Source organism: Atractosteus spatula, chromosome 2, assembly GCF_055471065.1.
Source record: "Atractosteus spatula isolate fAtrSpa1 chromosome 2, fAtrSpa1.hap1, whole genome shotgun sequence".
Taxonomy (NCBI): domain Eukaryota; kingdom Metazoa; phylum Chordata; class Actinopteri; order Semionotiformes; family Lepisosteidae; genus Atractosteus; species Atractosteus spatula.
In genome coordinates this window covers 75,964,065-75,988,866 of record NC_142707.1, presented here as the reverse complement: position 1 = coordinate 75,988,866, position 24,802 = coordinate 75,964,065, and the positions used below count along the sequence as shown (strand labels likewise).

The window sequence follows — 24,802 nt, the reverse complement described above, 5'->3', positions numbered from 1 at the left end:
GCAAGCAATTCAATAATAATAACAATCATTTATGTTTCAGACTATTAAAGAAAAAATCTCTAATGTTTTAAAATGAATTATTATGATAGTTTAGAGTCATTAAACTGAAATTTTGAGTTCAATGTTTAGAAAACTGCAAGACATATTCGAAGCATTCATTTTAATAAATGATTGTTTAAGCATGTTTCCATATATGACACAGGAAAAAATAATTCCTAGTGCTTTACTAGATAAAGTCATGTAAATAGCTATGTAAATAAAGACAGAAATAGCTTTAATTTATTGATGACAGTAATAATACTGTACATTTTCTTCTAAAATGCAGTTGAAAATGGCTAGAAAACCAAATCACTCCCAATTCTGTCAAAAAGCCCACAGATTACTGTGTAATTTTGCTCTTAGAAGAAAACCATGATATAGTGTTATGGTACTGTATGTGTCACGATCGCTAACCCCTCCTCTTAAGGGCGCTCCAGCCCTTCCTTGTTCCTCCCCATTGTCTGCACCTGTTCCCTAATCCCGCTCCCCCTTAAAAGCCAGACGCGGATCTTACTCCTGGTTCCTCATTGATTTCCGCATCGTGAGAGCCCGGGGTTCTGCTGCGTCTGGCTCCGTTATGGTTTTAACTTTCTGTTCCTGACCCCCTGCCCCGCCGGTCCCGACCCGGCTCATGGTTTTAACCCCTGGATGGATCTCCTGGCTTTGGACTCTATTCTCCCGTTTGGACTTTGGCTTTGTTTGTTCACCCGGACTCACTTCCCCAGGACACCAGCTCACCTTGGACACGCCCCCCTGTATCCTGACCCTTTCCTGCATGACTTTCTCCCTCGTGTATCTTCACTATTCTGGATCGCGTCGTCCGCATAGGGCCCGGAAGGAACTGCTTCGTGACAGTAGGTACAGTAACTCATTCCTTAGCTTTTTTGCAGTCTGTTCCATTGCAACAATTACAAAAGAAACCACATCTACATCTTTGCATTAGACTCGGTAATGGTACATTGGTGTTGTGATGCTTCTTATAGATTAAAAAAATGAGTGATGTCAACAAGCATAAAATATTTGCATATTATTGCTGATAACATGTTAACATTGCTCAAAACTAAAACAAAAAGCAGTTATCTATAAATTTCTGAATGAGTGAAGTAATAGAGCACCTACAGTATTTGTCTAAATACTCTACTATAAGCGTCAACAAAGATAATTTCTTCCTCCTGGAAAAACAGCATTTGTCAAAGTCCTTCCCTCCCATGGAAAACATACCATGAATCTGCTGCTCTTTTTCTTCTTGCACACTTTAGAAAAGAATATTATGAAACGGGACTTTTACACACTTGATTAATCTCTTAATGAAATATGCAGCTGCTGTGGCTTACAAAAGTATTCACACCCTTTCAATGTTACATTTTGATAAATTACATATGACATGTATACATTTTTAAAGTGAATGTTTCCAATAAAGCATAAAGTAAATACTCAAGCTGAATGCTTTTGTGAGTGAAATAACTTAATGTAAGTCAACTGCAAATAAAAACAAAATTATTCTAATTATACTGTATATTGTAAGTACTCAATACTTGATAGGAGCACCTTCGGCCGCAGTCACAGTTATGATTATTTTTGGTTAAATCTCTACCAAAAGTGCCTTTTTTTGGTTTGCAATCTTGCTCAGACTGTTGTAGCGGCATGTCTTATTAATAATACAGGAATTAAGTTTGTTGCTCCCTTGCCAGTCTCTCTCTCCCTCATCTCAGTGTTGCTGGACAGAGAGGCCATTTCATTAAGTTCGGATTTAAGGTGTTTTTCTATCTGATAGTTTCCTGATAAGGAACAACTCCCAAGGCTGAGATTCTCCGGCCACCCTAATGAATGGACATCTCTGGTGCCTTTCTGTCCTGGGAGATTCCAAGGGAAAGTCGCATTCTAAGGTGTTTACAACCCTAAGGCCAGAGAGCATTGTTACTCATTCGCCACCTTGATCAGCCAATCAGGAACTGGTAGGGCAGGGTAACCCCACGTGGGTCTCAACTTTCAACCAACGAATGACTGTAGTTCCTCCAGATAAAAGAGGTAGCACAGGGCCCAGAAGAGGCCCCCTCCAGGACGTTCTCAGACTCAGCTTGGACAATCACGTGACAGCCAGTGTGTCTGAGTGCAAGGACTTTACTTTGTTTGAGTCGAGACTGGAGGTTGCCCACACATAACCAAAGGATCCGCCTGAGGTTAGCTCAGCAGCAAGCCTCGTGAACCGCCGGTACCCCACCTCAAACGCTCTCCTGATCAACGAGTGAACTACAGTCGGAACTGTTGACAGCTGAACCTCAGTATTCATGACTAGTGCTACATCAGGAACGAACTGGTCTTCTTCCCGTCTAAAGAGCAGCAAGCACTGCGACTTGCTTGGACCCGCAGTCACTTTTCATGTGCACAAACTCTACTAGTTCAGCCAGGACTAACTAGCCGGTCTTCAGAGAATAACTGCCAGCGCACCGCAGCAGGAATTTCTCCTTCCTTCTCCCCCACCTCCAGGACTGCCTGGCACCAGGCCAGAGGACACCGATTGGACACGGCAACAGCCTGTCGCTGTTCCCTTGTGTCCGCGGGAGATCTGAATCCACAGATTGGATGAGTATTCAACATTCTGCATTACAGCTCGAGAATTCAATTGTTACCTCAATCCCAGTTGATGTCAATTTAATTCCTATGAGTGATGTACTTGCTTTTGAGTATCTAGTGTAGATGTTGTAATCAAAGCTCATTAATGAAATGGTATAAATGAATGGTATACTGAATGTGTCTCTTGGTATTTATAAGTCTTTGTGATATACCCTTTGTATTCTGCTAACCCTCACTATAAGATCTGTTATGTTTACAGTATAGGCACATTTTATGTATTAATACATGTATTCTCATGTATTAGTAGTGGTACTGTATGTGTGCATTGCTGAGTTGTTCCTCAAGGTCGATTTTCTAATAGCCATTGAAGAATCATTTTGTGATTTACTGCTACAATTAAAAATTGTTACAGTACATGCACAAAACCCCTACACTGTCGAGTTGTTTGGGGATCATCGATGGCCAAGTCTTTCCACAGACTCTGTCAGCTGAAGTCAGGACTTCTTCTCGTTAAACCACTCCAGTGTAATTCTGGCCTTTTGATTTGGGTCATTTTATAGAATAAAGGTGAATTTCTATCTAAATTTTTGATCTTTCATCAGACAGAAGCAGACTTTTCTTTTATACTTGCCTGTACATTTTCTTTTCAGTCTTGACAAGCCTCCCAGTCCATACTGACTGTAGAGATGATGACTGGGTTGTTTGCATGAGATGTAACATTTTGCATTAAAGTTTGCACTTAAAATGTTCTGATTTTATACAGGCCAGGTCTAACTCTTTTGGCTCTTTCAAAGGCGGTTTTGGTCTTATGTTTCCTCTCTGCTTGGTGAAACAGCCTGATGCAGACCTTGTACTTAACTTCTTAACTTCACTAATAGCAACCCCCCAAAAGTCATAAATACTTACACTATACAATCAACTATTTATTTTTTTTTTACTTTCTTTGCAGTTTTTGCTTAGATTTATTTTATTTCTCTTGTACAATTGTTCTGTATGAGCATTCAAGCTTTGATGAAAAATATTATCTTTAAAAATGCTTATACATCTTTTGTAATTCAACAAAATGAGAAAGGGGTTAATACATTTCTAAGACTCTATATGGTGTCTACCTGTCTTAATACGTCACTTTTGTCAGATAAAAACATTTTGCATTTAATTCCTATTTCACGTTAACGAGTGGAGGGAATTTCTTAAGTCCCCATGCCCCCTTCCAGCTTCTGTTTAATTTTTATTAGATTTTCTTGTTTGAATGTGGGATGATTCTCTACCCGAAATATTCTGGTTATTACCTCAAAGTTGAACAAGCCTGTCATTGTTTGCTTTGGAATTCATGTTAAAATATATAGTACATACTGAATAGTGAATATAGTAAAATATATACTGTAGTAGGAATCTATTTTTCTTAACTCTAGGAATTGAGTGTTTCTCAACAAAACTTGCATGTTCAGTCTGCCACTCTCTCTCTACATGTTTTCCATGTGAATTAATTGCAGCCTTCTCTCTCTGTGGCTGCAGGGCACAATTCTGAATTAACTTAATGGATGGCTGGCTGGCTGGATTTGCCCAATGACAGGATTGTATTGCATACAGCTCTTGTCATTGTTCACCTCTGTTAGCTCATTCTTATAGTCAACCTGGAGCAGAGCTGTCTAGTGCTAAGCCAATGGACCACATTTTGGGAAGATTACACGATGAGGACTTCTGTCTTACAATGAAATGTTATCTTTCCTGTACCCTTTACCCCTTTTCTTTTTTCCGACGGGTGTTTCCGCCTGCATGCGGACATTGCTGAGACTTTTTTACTGCACATATTTATATTGTTCAAATTGAAGTTTTTCTTTAGTAACTCATAACATAAAGAAAAAAACTGCTAGAGGGTTACAACAACTGATGAATAGTAATTCTAAATCTTACATTTGGTGTATATTCAATATAGATCATCAAGATACTTTGTAATCATGGAAATGTAGCTTAAAAGTATTAGGATGGAAAATACCATCAAAACTACCAACATACTTTTGACGTACATTTTAGTCTAAAGCACTTTAAGGGTGCTTTAGGCACATTAAGGACACATGGTTCTGACACTCCACCAATACCCGCTTTCATGTCACAACTCACTAAAGTGTCATTTGATCCTCTGCAGATATCAAGATTTCCTGTGTATTAAGATCATGTTCTTTGCAAAACGCCTCTTTGATCTCCATTCCCTTTTAGGGCTGGATGCTTGCTTATGATTTTCTGGTGAAGGATGTCGAGTGGCATTACTCCTTAACCTGACTACAAACAGTCCTGCTCCTGGTATTTACAACTTGATACAGAATGTATTTCCATTAGGGCCAGTCTCTGAACATGCTGTGTGCTGAGTGTCCCTTGTGCTGTTATGTACACTAGACCCATACAATATACTGTACTGAAACAACTTATTTGTTACTTCTGTGTTGAGTTAGCACAACCACTGGATGGTGGACTAAATTTCCTCAATCAAGAGTGTGGGTCATCACCTCCAAAGGGGTGTCGCGCTGGACTCAACTAGAAGTTTGGCCACATTGCAGACCTCATTCATGTCTGATATCTGTCCTGTGGCCAGATGCGCTGTGTGCCTTTTTTAGGTTTTAACTGCCTGGGTGCAGCTGGTCACTTGAGTTATTTGATAACTTGGAGACAGCACAGGATGCTTAGGCATCTCAGTTCTGGCCAAACTAATGTCAACATTTATCACCAGGCCTGTAATGTGAGAGCATTAATATACTATCTAATCTTCTGGTGATCACTCTTTGAAATTAAACGGAACGTGAGGTTACTCTTGTAACCCTAGTATACTGTATTGAAAGAAAAGCAGCCACAAAGTGGCTCAGGTAACTGAAGTATACAGTATCCCCTCGGGAAAGAGGTGTCACACTGCTAATTGTGCCTATTAGCTGCATTGGAATAAATGGTCTATTTTCCGTCCCCTGTGGGTGATGATATCCCATGGGTAAGTAGCTACTTTTCTTTCAGGGACCCAGGGCCACAGAACTAAACTGATGTCTTTATGATTTTGTTAGTAATATCGGTGAAGTGTCATCTTGCCTTCCACAATAGGTGCTACAGTTTTCTTTGCAGTTGGAGTTCCCTTGTTTGGAGCTGGAGTTACTGCAGGCTTTGACTCTGCACATAGAAAGTGAGATAAATATTAGATTAAATGTCACTTGTGTTCAGAATAAATGGCATATTTTGGCCATTTTTTATTATTCCATTTTAAACTTATTAAAAAATTAAAGATGGAATTGCTGTCATAGTGATTTAAATGAATGGGATAACATCAGTTCCTTTCATCTTAGATAATTGTGTTTAGCAGAGCTGAGCAGACACCTTGCCTTTCAAAACAGGGGCTGCAGGATTCCGTGATGAATTTCCTTCAGATGAAGTAGGAGATACTGCAGCTTTTAATCCTGGAGTCAAAGAAGGCAAATCAGACAGAATACTTAGAATAAATTCTAATTTATAACCTGCAGAGTTTGTGTTAACAAACTGGAGTAATTGTGTGTGGTTACCTCTTGATCTCGCTATAAATCTACTAGTGTCCGTTCAAATAAGAATGAGCACTTTAATGAATAAAACGCTGATATTTAAAATTGATACTTTTAATTTTATCATAATTTAAATGGTCAGTGTTTTATTGAAATGTATCCTGTCTGTTTTTTGTGAATAAATAACAAATCATAGAAATGATATAAAATGTCAATGAAACTATCATGCAAAACAAAGTTAAAATAACACATTTATAACAGCAATTCCTGCAAAGGTAAAACTGAGAGTAAGAAGACTTAAGACAAATTTAAAAACCATCTGTCTACTTTAGTTGGTTGTGAAGGTTAATTCACAAATACAATGGTTACATTCCAAGCAAGAAAAACAATTCAAAAACAAATTATAAAGCTAAATATTGTAAATCAATGCAAAAAATGGTATGTGTATGACAAATGAGTGTATTGTTAGTTTTACCCAAGATACTGGGTTACTTTCTTTTCCTCATAGCTATGCCATATAATTGAGTCAGAGGGGGAATTTTTTTATTTATCAGTTTGGAATTTCATGAAGATGGAGTGTTAGTCAGTTTGTCCTCATCTCCTGTTGAAGGTGTTATGTTCAGACACATCAAAAAGCAACAGTGACTGCTTGCCTCCCACAAAGGAACCTGCAGGCTTCTTTATTGTTGAGTTTCCCTTAGGTGGATCTGGGACTATTGGTGACTTGAATCCTAGGGAATACAATTATAGTACATTTCCAAAACCGTGTGAATAAATAAAGATTTGAAAGTAAATTGTAAATGCTGTTCTTTTTTGTATGGAATCAATGTACAGTATGTTACACTAAATTTGCAAGTGCTTAAGTTTATTCCACATGACCATATGTGTACAGAAAATTATAGAGATTCTTTATTACAAGCCAGATACATGTCTTATGGGAGTATTATTTTTACCTCAGCAGTATGCTTTCCCTTTTATTAAGTTTGTAAATTTATCTATCAAAATCTAATCAAAACTGTTGAATCCCCAACTTTGCCCTTGAAGCAACTGTAGCACTGATTTGAAGATGCATTCTTAAATATATGGGTTTAAATGGAATTAATGACAAAGCTATTAAAAGTTACCATTGTTACAAACATTGCACAGCCTCCCTCCTCCATGGCAGCCATCCCTCAGTTCACTTTACCCTTAGGGCTGGGTACCCCTTTGACTAAGCAAGCTTTAGCTTAAGACTTTGTAATCACGTTTAGTTGATACAGGATTGAGATCTACTGAATTGCCTCTGAGGTGTTTGGTTTCTTTGTGCCATTATCTGTGCGTGGGTGCTAGTCATACAGATGAAATATTGTTAATACCAAAGAATGGTGTGTATTACACCATGTGGCATGAACATGATTTGAACAGAAAAGACAACTGTCATAATGTTTTACTATATACGAATTACAAAAGACTGAGTCAAATAAGATCAAAAGGCATCAAATCATGTTCATGTCAATTTTATTGGTTGATTACAGCTCAAGGGACAGAGAGAGATGTTGTTATTGCACAGAAAAATACATTACAAACTGAATCAGTGTGAATACATATAAAAATTTAAATAAAGAAATAAACACTACTCATGTAGCCACAGCCCTTTCAAGTAACAGCATTGGGGTTTTTTTCTGTGAGAAAATTAAGAATATATTAATCTTTTCTAGTAAAACTGTATAAAATATTTAACTGTGGCGTTCATTTTATGTCATTTGTTTTCATAAAGATTACTTTTGCTTGGTGAATCTAAATAAATTGAAAAGAAAATTTACTCATTTTATAAATCAAGTTTGTTACTATAATAACATCAGAACAGGAAAATATAAAGAAACTCTAGGGGTAACATGTTTATGGAATAAAATAGTGACTTATTTTCAAAAGTGAGAATCTTTTGATGGGAGGATTTTTAGCAGACACACTCCATAATACCTTGAGCATATTGAGTGTTTTTTACTTTAACCAATTGCCTCATGAGCTACTGTATTGTAAGTTGCCTTGAGAATGATGATCATCATTAAAAATTGTTATTAAATGGAAGAAATGTGCAAAGAAATGGCATGCATAGAGGAGAAATACTTTTTATGAACAGGTAAGACTAGTCAGAAGACTATTATTACTCAAAATTTGTAGTGAAACAACTTTAAGTGCTAGTTTTGACAAAGTATTGTTATTTCTCAAACTGTTCTATTACCCAGTAGCAGAATTACCCAATTATGACTGATCAAGTTAAAGTTTTTAAATACATTAAAAAATATTGTGCAAAGTCAAATGAGGTGACCCAACTTACAGAAAAAAAAACCTTTGAATTTCAACTAACAAACACACACAGAGAAGTTGCATTATCAATCACTCTGTTTGATAAGGGTTCAGTTTGGTTCATTAATTTGAAACAATTCACTGTTTACTGCTACAACAGTATGGCCAACAAAGGGACCAGGACCACATATTTAAGCTGTAAGCTCATGTTTTTCTGTGGTCTCTGCCATTAACTTTTCAAGTGATTCAGTTCATGCCATTTTCAATTTCACAGTTGCTCCGCTATGTTAGTTTTCTAGTTTTGCTAGTATGGTACACAGTGACAAAAAGTGTATTAATGTGCCTAACCACAATACTGTAGGCCCCTGCTTTACAAATTGAATTTAGTCGGTTCACACTACTACAATTAGGAAACACACTGGGCTCAGTTCAAAAGGAGATCAAGGTTTAGAAGCATTTTTTTCACTACTGTCATCTCATATGTTTAACTTTATCACAGATGCTACAGTAGAAACCCAACTATTACCCTAATTCAGGAAGCATTACACGGTGTACTGTATTTATGTATGTTGGAAGGGCACAGTTGGTTCAGAAAAGGGGCAGCCTTGTCTGGGCCACAATGTCTAGAATGAACTGCTGCTGCTCTCTGTCATCTCACCAGCTGTGGTAAGTGAAATTGGTCAGGTAACATTTTGAAAAGCAAGATGATGTTTCTGGGGTGTGTGGTCCAGACAGAACCATCTCTGCCCTTACAATATGTAGAATACATTTAATTTTTGCATTTATAAAGACTATGATGAATCATTTTTCACAATAAGGTTTATCAGTTAAGTCAAAATTTGAATAAGTTTCTAAACAGTAAGACCACCTGTTCAAATGGACTAGACGCCGATCAATTCCCAAGAGGACTATGCTGTTCTTTCAAACATCCGAACCCGCAGGAAAATACTGAATTGTTCAACAATATTGAATACGAACCCAAATGCCTGCTATGTCCCAGTGCAAACACAGCCTTATTCACAGGCCAGAGGTAACATCATACCAGTAGTTTCTGGTAACACATTACGGCTGTGTGCAATTTATTCATCAAGATAAAATACAATTATTTAAATGTTTTACAGTATATTGAAATGGTCAGATCAGTTCAGGGATTCTAAAAAGCCTACAGAAAAAGCCTGCAGGTTAAAATAGTCTCATTGTGCAGTAAAAAACACCTGAAGATGGTAAATTAAGCCATATACTGTATATAAAATTTAAGTTAAATTAGATAAATCACCAGTGGTAGACTGAAAAATAAAAGCCATGTGTATCATGAGAACTGGATTATGGGAGTCTTTGCACTAGACTGTTAAACAATTAAAGCACCATTTACTTAATAACTTACTGTACTGTTGAAATGATAATTCTTTGTATCTGTATGGTGTTTTTCATCTTAAAGGATGCTTTACAAACTGCTTTACTGTACATATACAGTACTGAGAAAATGTTTGTGCAGCCCTTAGGATTTTAACCTATTTGAAGATGACATCATCCAATAATTGAGTGCTTTGTGAATGTCTGGAATACCTGGTGAGATACAGTAGGTTGGGTTTAACCTGCTTGGTTAGTGGGCCTCCTGGCCACAAGATGAGGAGGCTCAAATCCCATTCAGGAGCGACCCAGGTCTAGCTGAAAGGTGCAGATGGGGTGGAGGAGGGGCTCTTGGGACGAATCTGAAGGGAGGTGTTTGTGTTTGATATACAGCATGGAGCTAGTTGGTCAAAACTAACGTGAGAGACCAATGGTTAAAGGAGGTTTTTAGTTGAACACATTGCTTCTCAAGGGGAAGCCACCGATTACTGAAGCTAAAGGTTCATGTGCTCTGTCACACATCGATACTGAATGTGGCATCATTTGAGGATAACTAAATGTTTTGTGCCGTTTGTTTCATCAGGTTATATGGAAGTTATTAACTAAAGTCCAGAGGGGATAACAACGACAAGCCAATCATACACAGATGTACCTAATCTTCATCATTACAAAGCTAGCTCCATACTGTATATCAAACACAAACACCTCCCTTCGGATTTTTAATAAAATTAAATTCTAAGATGCTTTAAATAGCAGTAGGATGATGGATGAAAAATGCGTCCAATCTCATCTGATCTAACTGGGGATATCCATTATTACACTATAGAGAAATGCATCATTATTTTAACAATTTTGAAAGTATAAAAATCAGGAACTAAAAGAATTACTATATGTTAACGACATATTAAAACATTTTGGTTTCAAATTTTACAGTCAAAGCTAAAACCTGATTATTATTGGTTATGTTTACTGCTTAATTAAGTGAATTGTTAATGGGTTATTATTTTTATTCAAGTGAAGTGTTAAAGGTGTTATTATTCAAGTTAATAAATAGTAAAACATGATGTATTGAAATCTTTAAAGATGCATTATCCATGGTATCTAAACTGTACACTATACACAATATAACCCTGACTTGATGTAACACAAAAGTACATTAAAATATACAACAGAAGTGTAAGGTACTGTTTTTTTTATCAGTGTATCGTGCTCTAATTCTGCTTTCTTTTTAACCTCCATAAATAAGATAACTTTAACTTAATAATAAAAATAAACGAGAATAGCTGAATAATTATATACAGTATCTGCAATATTTCTAAATAGAAAAACTGATTAATTAAAAGAGCATATTTTTGGGAAAATTAAGGGTCTGTGACACTTCATACTACATAAAACTGTGCTTTTGTATCAGGAGTATTATATCCATTTTGATGTCACTGCAGAGATTACTATCTGGATCTGGAAGCTGTCTACATTGTATCAAACTATGACATCAAAGAGAATTGCATTTCAGTTGTGCTTTGAGTAGGGGATTTGATCAAAGAACCTATAATCAATCTCGAAGATCTTTCTTAGTTTCAGAGTTCTTTAAAAGGATACTGCATCTTGAAGAAGCCTTACTGTATATTCATGCAACTTAGGTGAAGGTTTTAGAATTTCCACTGAGTTCAGGTTTAAATGCTATAGTAGTTTGTTCAGACCTGATATCAAGCTTGCAGTATTGTTAAGTACAAGATAAAAAAACATCAAGCAAGTACTATAAGATGGAAATACAAGGCTTTTCAAAGTACCTGCAGAAACATCCTCATGTGTATACATGTCAACGACATAGCGACAGAACTCAAACTGATCTAGCAGAGCAGAAGGAAAAGAAAACAATGAAAAAGTGAATGGGTGACTGACAACTCTGACTTGGGCACCCAGTCTGAGCATTAGCGCAGTTACAGAATCCAGCTTTAGCAAATTCTCGCCACACAATACCTGTGCATTTCCTGGTGTCGAGCTAATCCACCACCAGATGATTAAAAAGCAAGTTGTCAATCCTTATTAATGTGAGTAGCTATGAAGAAAAAATTTCAACCTCTTTTATGACATGCACATAAAATATAACTTCAGTATTAACCCAATAGTTTGATTCTTTAACAAGGCATGTACCTTATCTTTACCTAACATGTAGTTTATTTAACTCATGCAACAGACCTTATTTTGGATTAATTTTAGAGGTCACACTGGTTGAATAATAGTTGTTTCAATAATGGAGCTTTTATACATTTTTTAGATGAAAGTAAAGCACAGTTTAATCACTTGAAACACAGCAACATGAACATGGGTTGGTGCCAAGTCATCACCATCCGGCCACGGTTGGCTATCAGTGTTTGATTTGTGTAGATTGGCCAGAATAGTGCTTTTGGGAAATATAACATTGGTCCATGGCTGAAGCACATATGATATACACTGCTGTACAAAAAAGCTTAGACATCTTAGAGACAAAATTAGGAGTTAAAATACATAAATGTAATGAGAAACAGCAATTCACTCAAAGCCTCCACTAATATTTTAGATTATTCTATTATTTTCTATTATAAAATTTTTGTTTAAAATAAAATCTGAGGTCTTCTTCTCTTCTAGCGAGAAAAAACAACCAAGCTTGTCATTTAGAGGCATTTAATTCATAGTGATAAGAAACTTTTATAACCTGATCAGAACAGCTCAAGATAAACTGTGAGTAGCTGATTTGACATGTTGTAGTAGCTCACCCATCACATTTACCCACCAAACCCAATTGAATCAGTTCCAAGTATTGCTCATCATTAACTTCTTTTGTTACCCTCAATACATCAATAAGGCTAAAAGGCCACTTTTTGTTCATCTAACAATATTAATTCATAGTCTAAAACAAGATGACTAAATTTCATTAGAAAATGTATTTAAAATCATACAAGGAAAGGAATAAGAGTGAAAAGAATTGAAGTAAAGTGTCTAAGACTTCCAAGCAGCAGTTAATATCATTATTGTTAAACAGTAAGGGATTTTTCATCTTTGTTTTTTGTTTCTTATTTTTCCTACTACAGCAGAAAAATGGAAAACATTGTATGTATTCTGTGCTCTTTAGAAGACACAATAACACATATTACACTTATTACAAAAATTCTGAATGTTAAATTACTGTATGTCCCCTCTATTCTGTTCTTATTGTCAGACATTAATAACGTGAATATTAATAACCATTCAGACCCAATTTCCTCTTCTCTCTGAGTGGAAAATAACGACACATTCATCTTTGCTTTAGTTTCTTTGTTTCATTCCCACTACGCTGTGGAGCTTGGCCTCCTCCCCATCTTTCGTGCTTTTTTTACCTTTCGGTTCCTTCTTGACAGGTTTCTCCTCTTTTGGCTTGGCTTTAGACTTTCCTTTTTCCACTGCCTTCACTTCTTTCTTGGCTTTCTCTACTTTCTTTTCGGGTTTCTCTTCTCTTTTCATCCTTTCTTCTTTTTTTTCAATTTTAGGTCTCCTCGCCTCTGTAAACAAAAAAAAAAACTCTTCTTACTGATTGTGTGCTTGTGTGGTTGATTGTTGTGGTTGATTTTGTTTCACTAACGTTTGTATTGCATTTACTGGATAAACCTGTATTGCAATACACATAGTTTCTTGCATTTTATTTAAGAGAGAAACAGACATCTCATGCATTCCTCTGCTTCTTGCTCCCTAAACTAACACATTATTCTAGTGAGAATTCGTGTGCCAAAATCATTCACAGGTTTTGAGGATTTTACTAATTAAGCTATGTGATATCGCCTTCCATTATTCTCATTTTATGTAAGTTTACAAAGCTGTCAAAAAGCAAAGTCAGCCTTCCTGCTGAGATACCAAGAAACACAAATTCCCTTCTCGATAGCTGTGGAGTTCTGTTTTTCTCTGTAGAAATATAAACAAACTTGGGATCTCACTTGCAAAATCACTTGACAAAGCCTACAAAATATGTTGAGTTGAACGCAATACCAATCTGACTTCTGCTAAAATACAACTCTGTTGTAGTTTCAATGTTGTACTATATTTTGTGGAATGAATAGTTTAATAAAAATACACCTATTAGCATTAAACCACACAAGACCATTGGGCACACAGAGGGTCCTGCAAAGAGTACATATACAGTAGGGTGTAATATGCAAAAAGAGCCTATACAGTATCTAGCACTCAGACAAATGGTTTCATATACTGTAAATAAAATTCAACATTCAACAAATCCAGTTGTGCTACCTGGCATGCATAAAGTATAAAGTAAAATAGAAACACTAAATTCCTACTTCAGCAAAATGTAATGGGAACTATTCATGTAATGTCTGTTCACCCACCCCTTACTTAATTTACAGCTTTTAGTCTTTTTGTACTTTTAGAAAAGCTTCTAGACATTTCCTTCAATAATGCTTTCAGCCCTGTAGTCCAGTTTGAGTTCCCCTTTGAAACTGCAGCCTTCAAAGCAATCCACAGTAGTTTCAAGGCTGTGGACTGAGATGGTTAATTCGGAATTGTACCGCATTACCGAATGCTTAGGGTTATCATTCTGGTGGAATACATACTTCTGCCCCATGAGCCTGCTGGAAGGGTGCGACTGCCCCACTAACACAAAACATTGTAACAACATTCCAAAATGTTACAGGGTGGGAAGAGTGTGCTAATGTCAGACATTGTGTAGATAGATTGCAAAAAGATATATCATTTAATTTAATTTGTTTAAGATGTCAGAATTGCATAAAATCCCAAGGTGATAGGTTATGTTTGTCTTTGACAAAATATTAAAGAATGCTTCAGCAACATACACAGAGTATATACATTTTCTGTCTCACACTATTTCTATACTACTTTAAGTTGCAAGTATTTTTATGATATCACCGCATTTGTTTGTTAGCTGGGATATGAAAGTAATAAATATATTGATATATTTCAGCCTTCATTCAACCTTCTAAAAAACAAAGGCTACCATTGCCTGAAATGAAAAACAAGGCCATATGATTACACAGCCTTCATCATGCTAACCAATGTGAATTAGAAACTCTTTATTAAATGCTTTTCTTTTATTCCTCAACATGTTTTCATGGTTGAAAAAAATTATGTCCCCAAAATATGGTTGGAAAATCTTTCCAACCACTTTTATTCTTTTAGTGGAAATCTCCAATAACTTTTGAATTGTTTTTTTTATGAAGAAAAAAGTATTTCACTTTTCAACCACAGACTTTCAGCTTATTAAGTAATCTTTAAATGTTCCACTTGTGAACTGATCAACCATCATATGTCAGATCAAACTTTTATTGTGATTCAAGATTTGGTCTTCTCAAACAATTCTTCTAACACATCTTGCCAAATCTAGGTCTTCACACCTTGAACTACAGTAGTTTACTTTTCTCCTGTGCTTGTCAATATTGGCCCCAACAAAGGTTTTTGTTGAATCATATTCACCATATGGAGTCATATTCCTATGGATTTTAGTTTTTACCATTTTGATATTATAAATCACAGATTTCCAATTATTTTTTTCAGCACTCAGTGATTACGCATTTATTCTTTGTAATCTTGAAGTGGTAGTTTTCAGTCATTATAATTTTCAATCAGAAACGCCTCGGTTTCATACAAAACGGTGATTGCACAAATGCTTTTGTCAAAGTAATACACTGATTTTCATTAATTTTAATCTTATGCTTGTTAAAAAAATCTATTTTTTAACCAAGTGCTTGGATTTCTCTTTCATCGGTAAAAAACAATTGAAATATAGAGATCTTCATTTCTCCTACAAGTTTGTCCTAATACTTGTCCGCAAAAGTATCTCCTGGACAATCATATCCATTCACACTGTGCAATTATAACCAACATGTACAATGTTAGCAGCCATTTTATAGATAAATACATTGTTTTACTTAAGGTTTTTTTTTTGCATTAATGCCTTTATCTTTGGAGCAGCAGCCAACAGTAATTATTTGTTTCTTCAATAATATGTATGCCGATCAGTAATACAGATGTTAAGTATACTGATGGAAAAAGAAACTCAACATGTTCTGGAATGAGAATACTATAGTTATAGCTTACTGTATGTACTTCCACAAAAAGTTGTCAATTTGTTTCAAGCCCTCTGACCAGCAATACAGCTTGTGCAGTGAGGCACTGCAACTTGCCAATCACACGAAAGCTCGTTAGGTGCACTTTTACCCAACAAGGTCCAGGTGGAACAATGTCTGATCAGGTCACCTTTAAAAAGGGCTTAATTCAAACCTTAGGTCACTGCAAGAAAAAGGCCACACTTAGTTTCCTGTGCATTCCGTAATGCCTCGAATGTCACCAGTAGCAAGGGAGAGGGCCATTGGCATGCTGCAGGCAGGCATGTCATGTGCCAGATGTTGTCAGATACTATGGAGTAAGCCACTCCACTGTGTCCTGACTGCAGAGAAGGTTTCAGCAGACCGGCAGGACAGATGACTGTCCAAGATCTGGTCTCCCTCAAGTGACCACAACAGAGTAGGACTGACACATCAAATTGGTCCATCTGAGAGATTGGTTCAGATCAGCCCCCCATACTGCTGCTGAAGTTGCTGGCAGACATAATGCCCACATCAGTGACAGGACAGTGAGGCTCCATGCTGCTGGCCTTAGAGCGAGGTGACCTGTCAGAGGCCTTCTGGTCACACCTCCTAGACATCACACCCGACTGGCTTGGGCCAGGCAGAGGCTGCGATGGACTCGTCAGCAGTGGCATCAGGTTCTCCTGTCTCTCTTCAGCCTGTTCCACACTGATGGGAGGGCCAGAGGGTGGAGGAGGAGGTGTTGTGTTTCTTCATTTCCATCAGTATATATTCTGAAAAGAATACTAGATGTCTTCATAAGAAAATGTTTTTAGTAGCAGAGCAATGTACTATAAAATCTGCAAAATTTTGCATGTGTTCAAAACAATGAACAATTGTACTTTGTACTTATGTCTTTTACAGTATACTGTATACATTTTTACATTTTTCTGCTTCTTGTATACAGATCTTTAATTCTTTATGCCTAAAGTTCTTAAAAATGAATAATCACTTAATAATTTCCATTAATCAAGAAGACTCCTTTCAATGAAAAATGTTTGAAGCATTGCAGAATAACTTATCCAAAGAAAAGTCTACTTTCTGTGAATAAAAACAAAACAGTTTTTCAGTGATAGAGTGTTACGTCCCAGTGTGTGTTCTGTGTGTGTTTTTTCTGTTATGTCCACACTGTTGACCCTTGATTGTTCTCCCTTCCCCATTGGCCCATCATTACACCACACTTTCAGTTGATGTCATCATCAATTAGCCCTCAGCCAATCAGAACACATCTTATTCAGCATATAACATGGAGGTTTTCAGCAAGAAGAGGCCTTTTGTTTGACTTTGGTCCTGTTTGGTTTTGGTTATCGCTTCGCTTCGCTTCTAGTTATTGCTTCGGCTTCGTTTGTTGGTTTGTTTTGCTTTGTGTGTTTGTATTTTCGTATAGCTTCGGCTTTGTTGTTTTGTTGGTTTTTTTGTTTGTTTCTTTGTATTTTCGTTTGTTTGTGTGTTCATCCTTGTTTTGCCATTACCTTGCCCCAGTGTTACATGCTCAACTTTTGTGTTCTTTTGTACCCTGCTCCTGTTTATTACTCTTGTTTTCCCTTATTTGTCTTCCTGGTTCACTTGTATTTTTGTGTGAACTTTTGTATATAAGGTTAGTTTAGGTTGTTGGGTACACTTACACACTTAGTTGATTTTGTATTAGTACACTAGACTAGTACGGGTGAGTGCCATTTGTCTTGTATGGTTTTGGGTAGTCAGTGCAGGTTAGCTAGGGTGTTGAAGACACCGAAGACCGTGTGTTTCGGGTTTTCTTTTGTAGTCAGATTAGCTTTCCCTCACTGTCCTAGCCAGCTCCATTTTGTTTGTTATTTTCTTTTCTTTGGCACCACTCTAGTTCCTTACCCTTATCACGCTTCCTAGTCCCTCACCAAAACCCCCCCTGCTTCCAAAAGAATTATCCTAAATGTTACACCCCTTTTCCCCTAGACACTTGGGGTCGTAACATAGAGATTCAATTAATACATTTAATTGTCAGCTTTCTTGAGAAAGACATTGGGAGAGCAAGGTTTAACAGAGTACCAGAGGAATCTGTATTAAGACCACTGCTTATCCTAGTACTATATATCTTAATAACCTAGATTCTGCTATACTGTATTAAGTAGCTACTGTAACTGCAATAGGTGATACCAAAATAGGAGGATTGGGAAGCACTGTTGAAGCTTCAAAAGGACTCTAAAATGATTTAGATATAATTCAAGACTGGGCAAACAGTTAAAGTAGACAGGATCAAAATCAGAATGTATAAATACTGTGGGGAACTCTATGCTTAGAGATGCTGCTTATGAAAAAACTTAAATTTCTATGTTGACAATCATGTTCATGTTCTAGACTAGACAATGTAGGGAAGCAACAAAAATAATTGTATGATATATACAGTACTGTAGTTAAAAGTGTAGTGTAGATCAAAGTAGTTCGAGGGATGTTGCGTATAAATTGTAAAATGCGTAAGTTTTTATTTAGAATATTGTCTGATTTTCTGGCCAGCACATTAATGAAAGATATTGCAACTCTAGAGTTAGTTGAAAGAATAAAATAGTAATTAACAGATACATTACTGATCTCAGGGGACTGCAAAACAGGTTAAAAGAACTCTCTGAGAAGTATTTTGAGGGGACATACAGTATTTAAAATTTAAAACAAGAGATACATCTTTATTCAAGGGCTAGTGGGAGTTTAGAATGAGGTACCAAGCCATGTTTGTAAAAATGGATACCATGGAGTCTTTCTCTATATGAGATCGCCTATCCTCAGCTACAAGGAACCAATTGACCTATGTTGACTCCTTTTTAACCTTTCTTATAAATGCAAAGGAAAATCTAATTATTTAGTTTAGACCCATTTGTTGAAGGAGCAAAGTAAAGGTTAATTCCACACTGTGAAGAAAAAAAAAGAAATACTGTACCATGTTTCAGCTGCTTAGCCTACTTCACACGTGAGCTTCACACTTCACACAGTATATTTATTAAACATTTGTTGATATTCTGGGTGCTTCTTTAATGCCTGTGTGGTTTAGAATTTAAACGCCAGCTTTTTTGACACAAAAACAAAATTATCACTGCTTTAATCAGCAGAACATAAACTACTGTGAATCCAATTATAGTACGCATTTAGCTGTAATGTCAATAAGTGCATGGAGGCATGAAAGAAATCGGAAAAATAAGAAAAAAGGTTACATAAAAATCAGTCCCCAGCAGAAATAAAGAAATGCCCGGGGAACACATTTTAATTATTTTAGAAACACTACAGACTTTAGAAATATGCAAATAGTCCTAAATACAGCCTGGAACAGCTGTGATTTTGTTACAAAATGCCACATTAAAAACTGTGTATGTTCTTGAGTGCTTAAGTGCACTCTCAGGGAAGATGTATTCTTTCTTGCCCTCACATGCATTATATCCACCTTGGGGAAGGGGAGATCATTCCATCACTTGGTCATTGAGACCTTGAGGAGGAGGAGGTTGTACACTAGCTGTGGCTCTCAGGTGAGTGGATACAAAGCTCTCTGCAGACTCTGGACTTGCAGTTCAGCTCTAGGGTCTCCAGTCTCTGTAGTTCACAGCCTGGAGGCTTCATTACTTATATTCTGTACTACAGATTTTTCAGTTTAGCTACCAGGTGTATTCCTGTTAACTCTTACATTGAATGCTTTTAGCCCTGTGATAAAACAGAACGTGTCTGTTAATTACTCCTGTCAAAACATACAGTAGTGTGTAGTCCAAAGTTAACTGTGGATAATTTCACTTGTAGAGCAGTGCTGGGATATCAATTGAAAGTGTGTGCTTATAAATACTAGTCAGCAGCATTACCAACGTGTAGCCTGGTTTCGTCAGATCTCAGAAACTAAACAGGACTGGTCCTGGTTTATCCCAGGAAACCATATTGCTGCTGTACGTAGTGTTGCTGGACCAATTGGTGGCACTCTGGCTTTCTGACAAAAACATCCAGTCCATTGCCCACTAATGACTGGAAACACAGCGCTTTAGGACACGCCGTCCTTTGGATGAGATTTTAAACTTTGATCTCGACTAGTTGGGCATTAAAGATGTCATGGCACTGTTCCTAAGGGTAGGGATGTAAGCTCCAGCGTCCTACCTCAGTCTTGCTCAATCTACTCTGTGTAAACCCCCCCCCTTAATTCAACTGCCAAACAGTTTCTCATTACTCCTTTACTGTGTACAGTGTTCTGGGATCCGTTGGAAGGAAAATGCTTTTTTAAATGCAAGGAAATTGCTGTTTATGTATGGCTTCATGTGCCATATGAAAATAACTATTGTTATGATGACATTGGTTTAACCAGTGTTACCAGTGCACTGAGGTCTTCTTTCTGCAGTTTCCCTTTACCACGTTATTTCTGTACTTGCTTGAAGTAAATGCTGTGCTCTTTCTCTCCCCCCCTCTGCGTGACACTCCCTGTCTGCCCAGCTCCCCTGAGCTCTAGCCACCCTCAGTCTTCACAGTCCTGCACTAGTAAAGCCAGCGTTGCTGCTCCCTGGAAACTCCACTCCCTTCTGCTCGTTGGTCTCTGTACACCCAGGTCCCACCTCCTGTCAGACACTGCTGTCTATCATTAGCTCAGCTGGAAATATACTTGTTGAGCGATGCCGGAGATCCGGGTTCGGGGCCATGCAGTGAGGGTACAAACCCGAGAACCGATCTCACTACAATATTTTTGGGGGCGGAGCGGTGGCTCTGTGGCTAGGGATTTGCGCCTGTGGCTGGAAGGTTGCAGGTTTGTATTCTGCGGCCGGCAGAGGAATCCTAGTCCGTTGGGCCCCTGAGCAAGGCCCTTAACCCCAACTGTTCCAGGGGTGCTGTCAAATGGCTGACCCTGTGCTCTGACCCCCAGCTTCTCTCCCTGTCTGTGTGTCTGGAGAGCAAGCTGGGGTTTGTTAAATGACAAATTCCTAATACAAGAAATTGTATATGGCCAATAAAGTAATCTTATCTTATCAATGCAAGTAAGAATTTTTTAATCAGGATATCCTGCTACTCAAGCTTTTTTATTTTTAAAATATTTCAGTTCTGTGATTTTGACAGTAATGCAGTAAGAGAATAACTTGAACAGAATAATAACTTGTACACAATTTACCTTTAGGTGGAGCTTTCTTTTCATCCCTGGCTTTACTTTCTTTTGCATCTTTGACCTTTCTAATCACTTAAAAAAAAGGCAGACATAAAATTAACAAGGAGGAAAGGGGTAAAAAATATGCAGTGTACATAAATATAGTAAAAATAATTTGACTTTAGCCCTATATGTTGTTCATTCTGATATGTGAAGAAATGAGCTGCACAGAAATTATGCCAAGGAACATCTTTGTGTCTTTAAAGCATCAAGACTTTTGTGCTTAAAGCAGTGAAGTACAGTAATTTACACGTCCAAATTAAAAGAGACCCTGACTTAGTTAAAATCAAACAAGCTTAAGAAAGAAAACATATTAGAGCATTTTGTTCTTCCTTATAATGCAGAGTGCTCAAAAGGTCATATTGTTAGAAGCAATGAAAAATAAATTGGGAAACTGAAAGTGGAAAAAAAGCAAGGACAAAATTTCTTCCTACCTGTGTGAGCTGGTAAGGGGAACAAAAGGAAAACACTTATTAGAGACACTCATAATCCACGCATTGAAAGACAACTTTAAAAAACATCAGTGAATCCCATTTCAGAAAACTGTGACATTAACGGCTGTGATTATGCATAATGCATTTTCCGTGCTGCTGGCATTGCTAATAATGAAAGATACACCCATTATAAGCCCAGAATTCAATTTTTCCATGTTTAGTTGTCATGGATCAGACTGAAGGATGTTTTCCACTGCCAAAAACTAGCATCAGTTCTGGTCAGCCTGATCATGTTTTAAACTACTAGCTATATTGCATTACCACCTGTATACAGTACATCACATGATGGTTTGATATCTGGTTTATCCTGGACAAAATGTCCAATTCTGGTGCACTTAACTGGTAGCTGAGGACATGTTTATTTCTGGCTCTAAACCTAAATTGTCAATCAGAAAGCCAGTATGTAGAGGACACATAATCTTGTTAGTTAAAAAATACTAGGAGAAATAGCATGTGCAGTAGAAAATTGTACAAAATTACTAAAATATTAGCTGTCAAATGGAACTGGAACAAATGTATTAAGAAATCAAGCAATACAGTACATCATAAACCAAATTTATTTCCTATTGTACAGATTAATATAAAGCTTCTTCCTGTGATAAATATCTTTATTTTTCCACTAATCATATTGTAACTTATTGTCCAACTGAGACAGCGGGTGTAATTTAATTGAGAAACTAAACTGACAAAATCACTTCAAAGATTATGTTTTATGTTTATCATTGTGACAGATTGTTGATGCATTTTTTTATATTATGAAATATAATCTCAATAAGCACCCTTGGCAACCGAAAGACAATCCTGTAGCCTTAGCAACCTCCATTGTTTTTTATATAAACACAAACCTCATCATTAGATTATTATCAAACACTATGCAGAGCCCTGAGATTTTTTTATTCCAGCCTTAAAATATCCTTATCTCTCACTTACCTTTCCGTATGTCAGCCAAGTCAAAGGAAGTCAGTTATTAAATAATACATATTTTATTGTTTACCATGGCTTCCCTATTTCCATACAGCACCTTTAATGCAGAAATGTCAGGTTAAATTAAATCTTCAAATGTCTGTCTTTTCTTTTTGTCCTGTTATGCCCAGTTCTTCATTCACACAAAATTGTTGCTTACAGTATATTTTCCATCTGGATTAATCACTGCAGAACATTTTATAGTGTAGGTCTACAACTGTTTGAAAACCAGATTTAGTCATCTTCCAGAATATCTTGCATTTTTAGTAATATTATGTAGCAGGTACTGTATGTTCAAAACAGCTGTGGCTGAGTTTAAAGAACTGGGTCTCTGCAACAAACTTTCTAGAACAACTGATGTGAATTATTTGTACTGTCAGCAATATTTAATCCAAATTGAGCAGACACTGAGAAAGTAATCTTGCAAAATCTGTCTTTGTTTTACCTGAGACATTGTCTAGTTGTAGAACAAAGTACGGTACATCATCTCAGAAAGATGTCATTGCTTTAAAAACACAGCATACAGTATACAGTAATTCACAAGCATACCATATGATCATGATTGCTAATCTCTGTTTAATTGTATAAGGTAATGCACGAGTGAACACAATTACAGTATGCTACTCTGACATTATTTGAATGAGTTACTTGCCAAACCATGTGCAATGACTTTCAAAAATAGGTTGGTGAATCACACATACAAAAACTGAGAATCCTACTCCATGCCTCCTTCATGGTATCCAAGATGATTCCCAACACCTTTTTCCTATTTGCCATCATTCCTTTTTTTTTCTTTTTGATACTTTCTGAAAATTGATACCATAATGTACACCTGTGCTAGCTAGGCTGTTGGTCACACTCTTATACATTACTCTGGTTTAACCTATAAATAATATGGTAGAGGCTAAATGTAATGTTTGGCTATCAGATATGTTTGAGTGTATTCAGTGTTCATACCTATATCAATTTTATTTCAGTTATTTATCATAAAATTACCTTTTGGCGATATGTAATTTTCCCTAGATTCGTATTCTCACATTGCATGCATTGCTGCTAAAACTACAAAATTACACATGATGTTCATGAACACTCTCCTTTTCTGCCTGCCCAGCACAGCATCAACTGTATTCCCATGCAGTTCAGGTGAGTGAAACTGAAACCCTTCTTTTAAATTACACTTTAATGTGTGTCCCCAGGGTTATTAGTAATAAAATGCTCCTTCTTGAAACTTTACCAGCGACTCTGCAAGGTCACTGTAAGTGTGCATCCACATGTGAACTCACACATGCCCAGACTTAATATTTTGTTGTTTGTGGCCCTTTTATTTACAGGCTTCAATCCACGCAGGATGCAAATACCAAATACCAGATCTCCTAATCACAATGTAGTTTTTTTGTTCTACATTATAAACATGTTATTTTATCTGAAGATTTCAGTCACATTGTTTGTCCATCTGTGTTTCAGAATGGAGAAACTGTATATTTGGAAATGACTGTAGGCATCACTTAGAGTGCAATAAAAAACAGCTGTGTGCACAAATTATGAATATCTATATCTATATCTATGGTGACCCAAGGAGAGAACAAAATCTAGAAGAGTTTTTCACCTTCATACAATAGATCCATCTGGGTCAATTAAAATTCAACATCTTTTGAGGCTTAAGGACATCAGGAACCCAGAGCCTACTGGAATTAAGTTACTGTATAAAGGGGCTAATCTGCAAAAGATTCTAGTGTGATTTGAAGTTCAAGTTATAGAGTATAGTATACAGAGGAGCTAGATATCGTTCTCCAGGTCTATGGTGCAAATACAGACAGACACTGACAAGACAATGCTATAGACAATGTAGACATAGACATTTCTGTACAGGGTACAGGGTACATAAAGGGCAATGTGTATAGTGTATATGCACATTGTGTATAACATGCAAGTGTATAAGCCAAAGATATGGGTCATGTAACAAAACCAATCTGAAAGCCTTTCACAAGGCTTTGAAAGCTAATGTGCAAACAAACAGTGAACATGTGATGAACATGCTAAATGCATGTGCAAACAGTCAGGGAAGAAGGAGCTAAAGAAGGTAATGTTTTGCACATGGTATTCACAGAAAAATTCTAACTACAAGGCTTCTAGCTTGCGTATGGATTCAAAAGATTGAAAAACTAATATAAATAGCTGAGATCCATCTTCTGAAAGCTGGTATGCAGCATGAGTGGCTTATCTAAATGTGGAGTCATTCCTTGAGGGAAGATGCTGTTATCAAATGAAATATGAAAAATCTTAGTCTCAGAGCCTGAAGGACAACAATAGTGAGTAATATATTATTACACAATATAATAATATAGCTTT

General features: G+C 36.8%; 1 protein-coding gene across 1 annotated transcript in view; it reads right to left on the bottom strand.

Annotated features, from left to right (window-relative positions):
* The window catches only part of LOC148840313 (uncharacterized), a 93,953-nt gene extending 72,928 nt beyond the window's left edge, over positions 1 to 21,025 (bottom strand). Inside the window, exons 1-6 of the mRNA XM_088935007.1 lie at positions 20,964 to 21,025; positions 13,118 to 13,279; positions 11,552 to 11,611; positions 6,779 to 6,856; positions 5,973 to 6,047; positions 5,686 to 5,763 (exon numbers count right to left, since the gene is read on the bottom strand). Of these exons, the coding sequence (XP_088791133.1) occupies positions 5,686 to 5,763; positions 5,973 to 6,047; positions 6,779 to 6,856; positions 11,552 to 11,611; positions 13,118 to 13,241 (415 nt within the window). The 5' untranslated portion in view covers positions 13,242 to 13,279; positions 20,964 to 21,025. The remainder of the gene's footprint in view (positions 1 to 5,685; positions 5,764 to 5,972; positions 6,048 to 6,778; positions 6,857 to 11,551; positions 11,612 to 13,117; positions 13,280 to 20,963) is intronic.
* Positions 21,026 to 24,802: the final 3,777 nt, after the last annotated feature.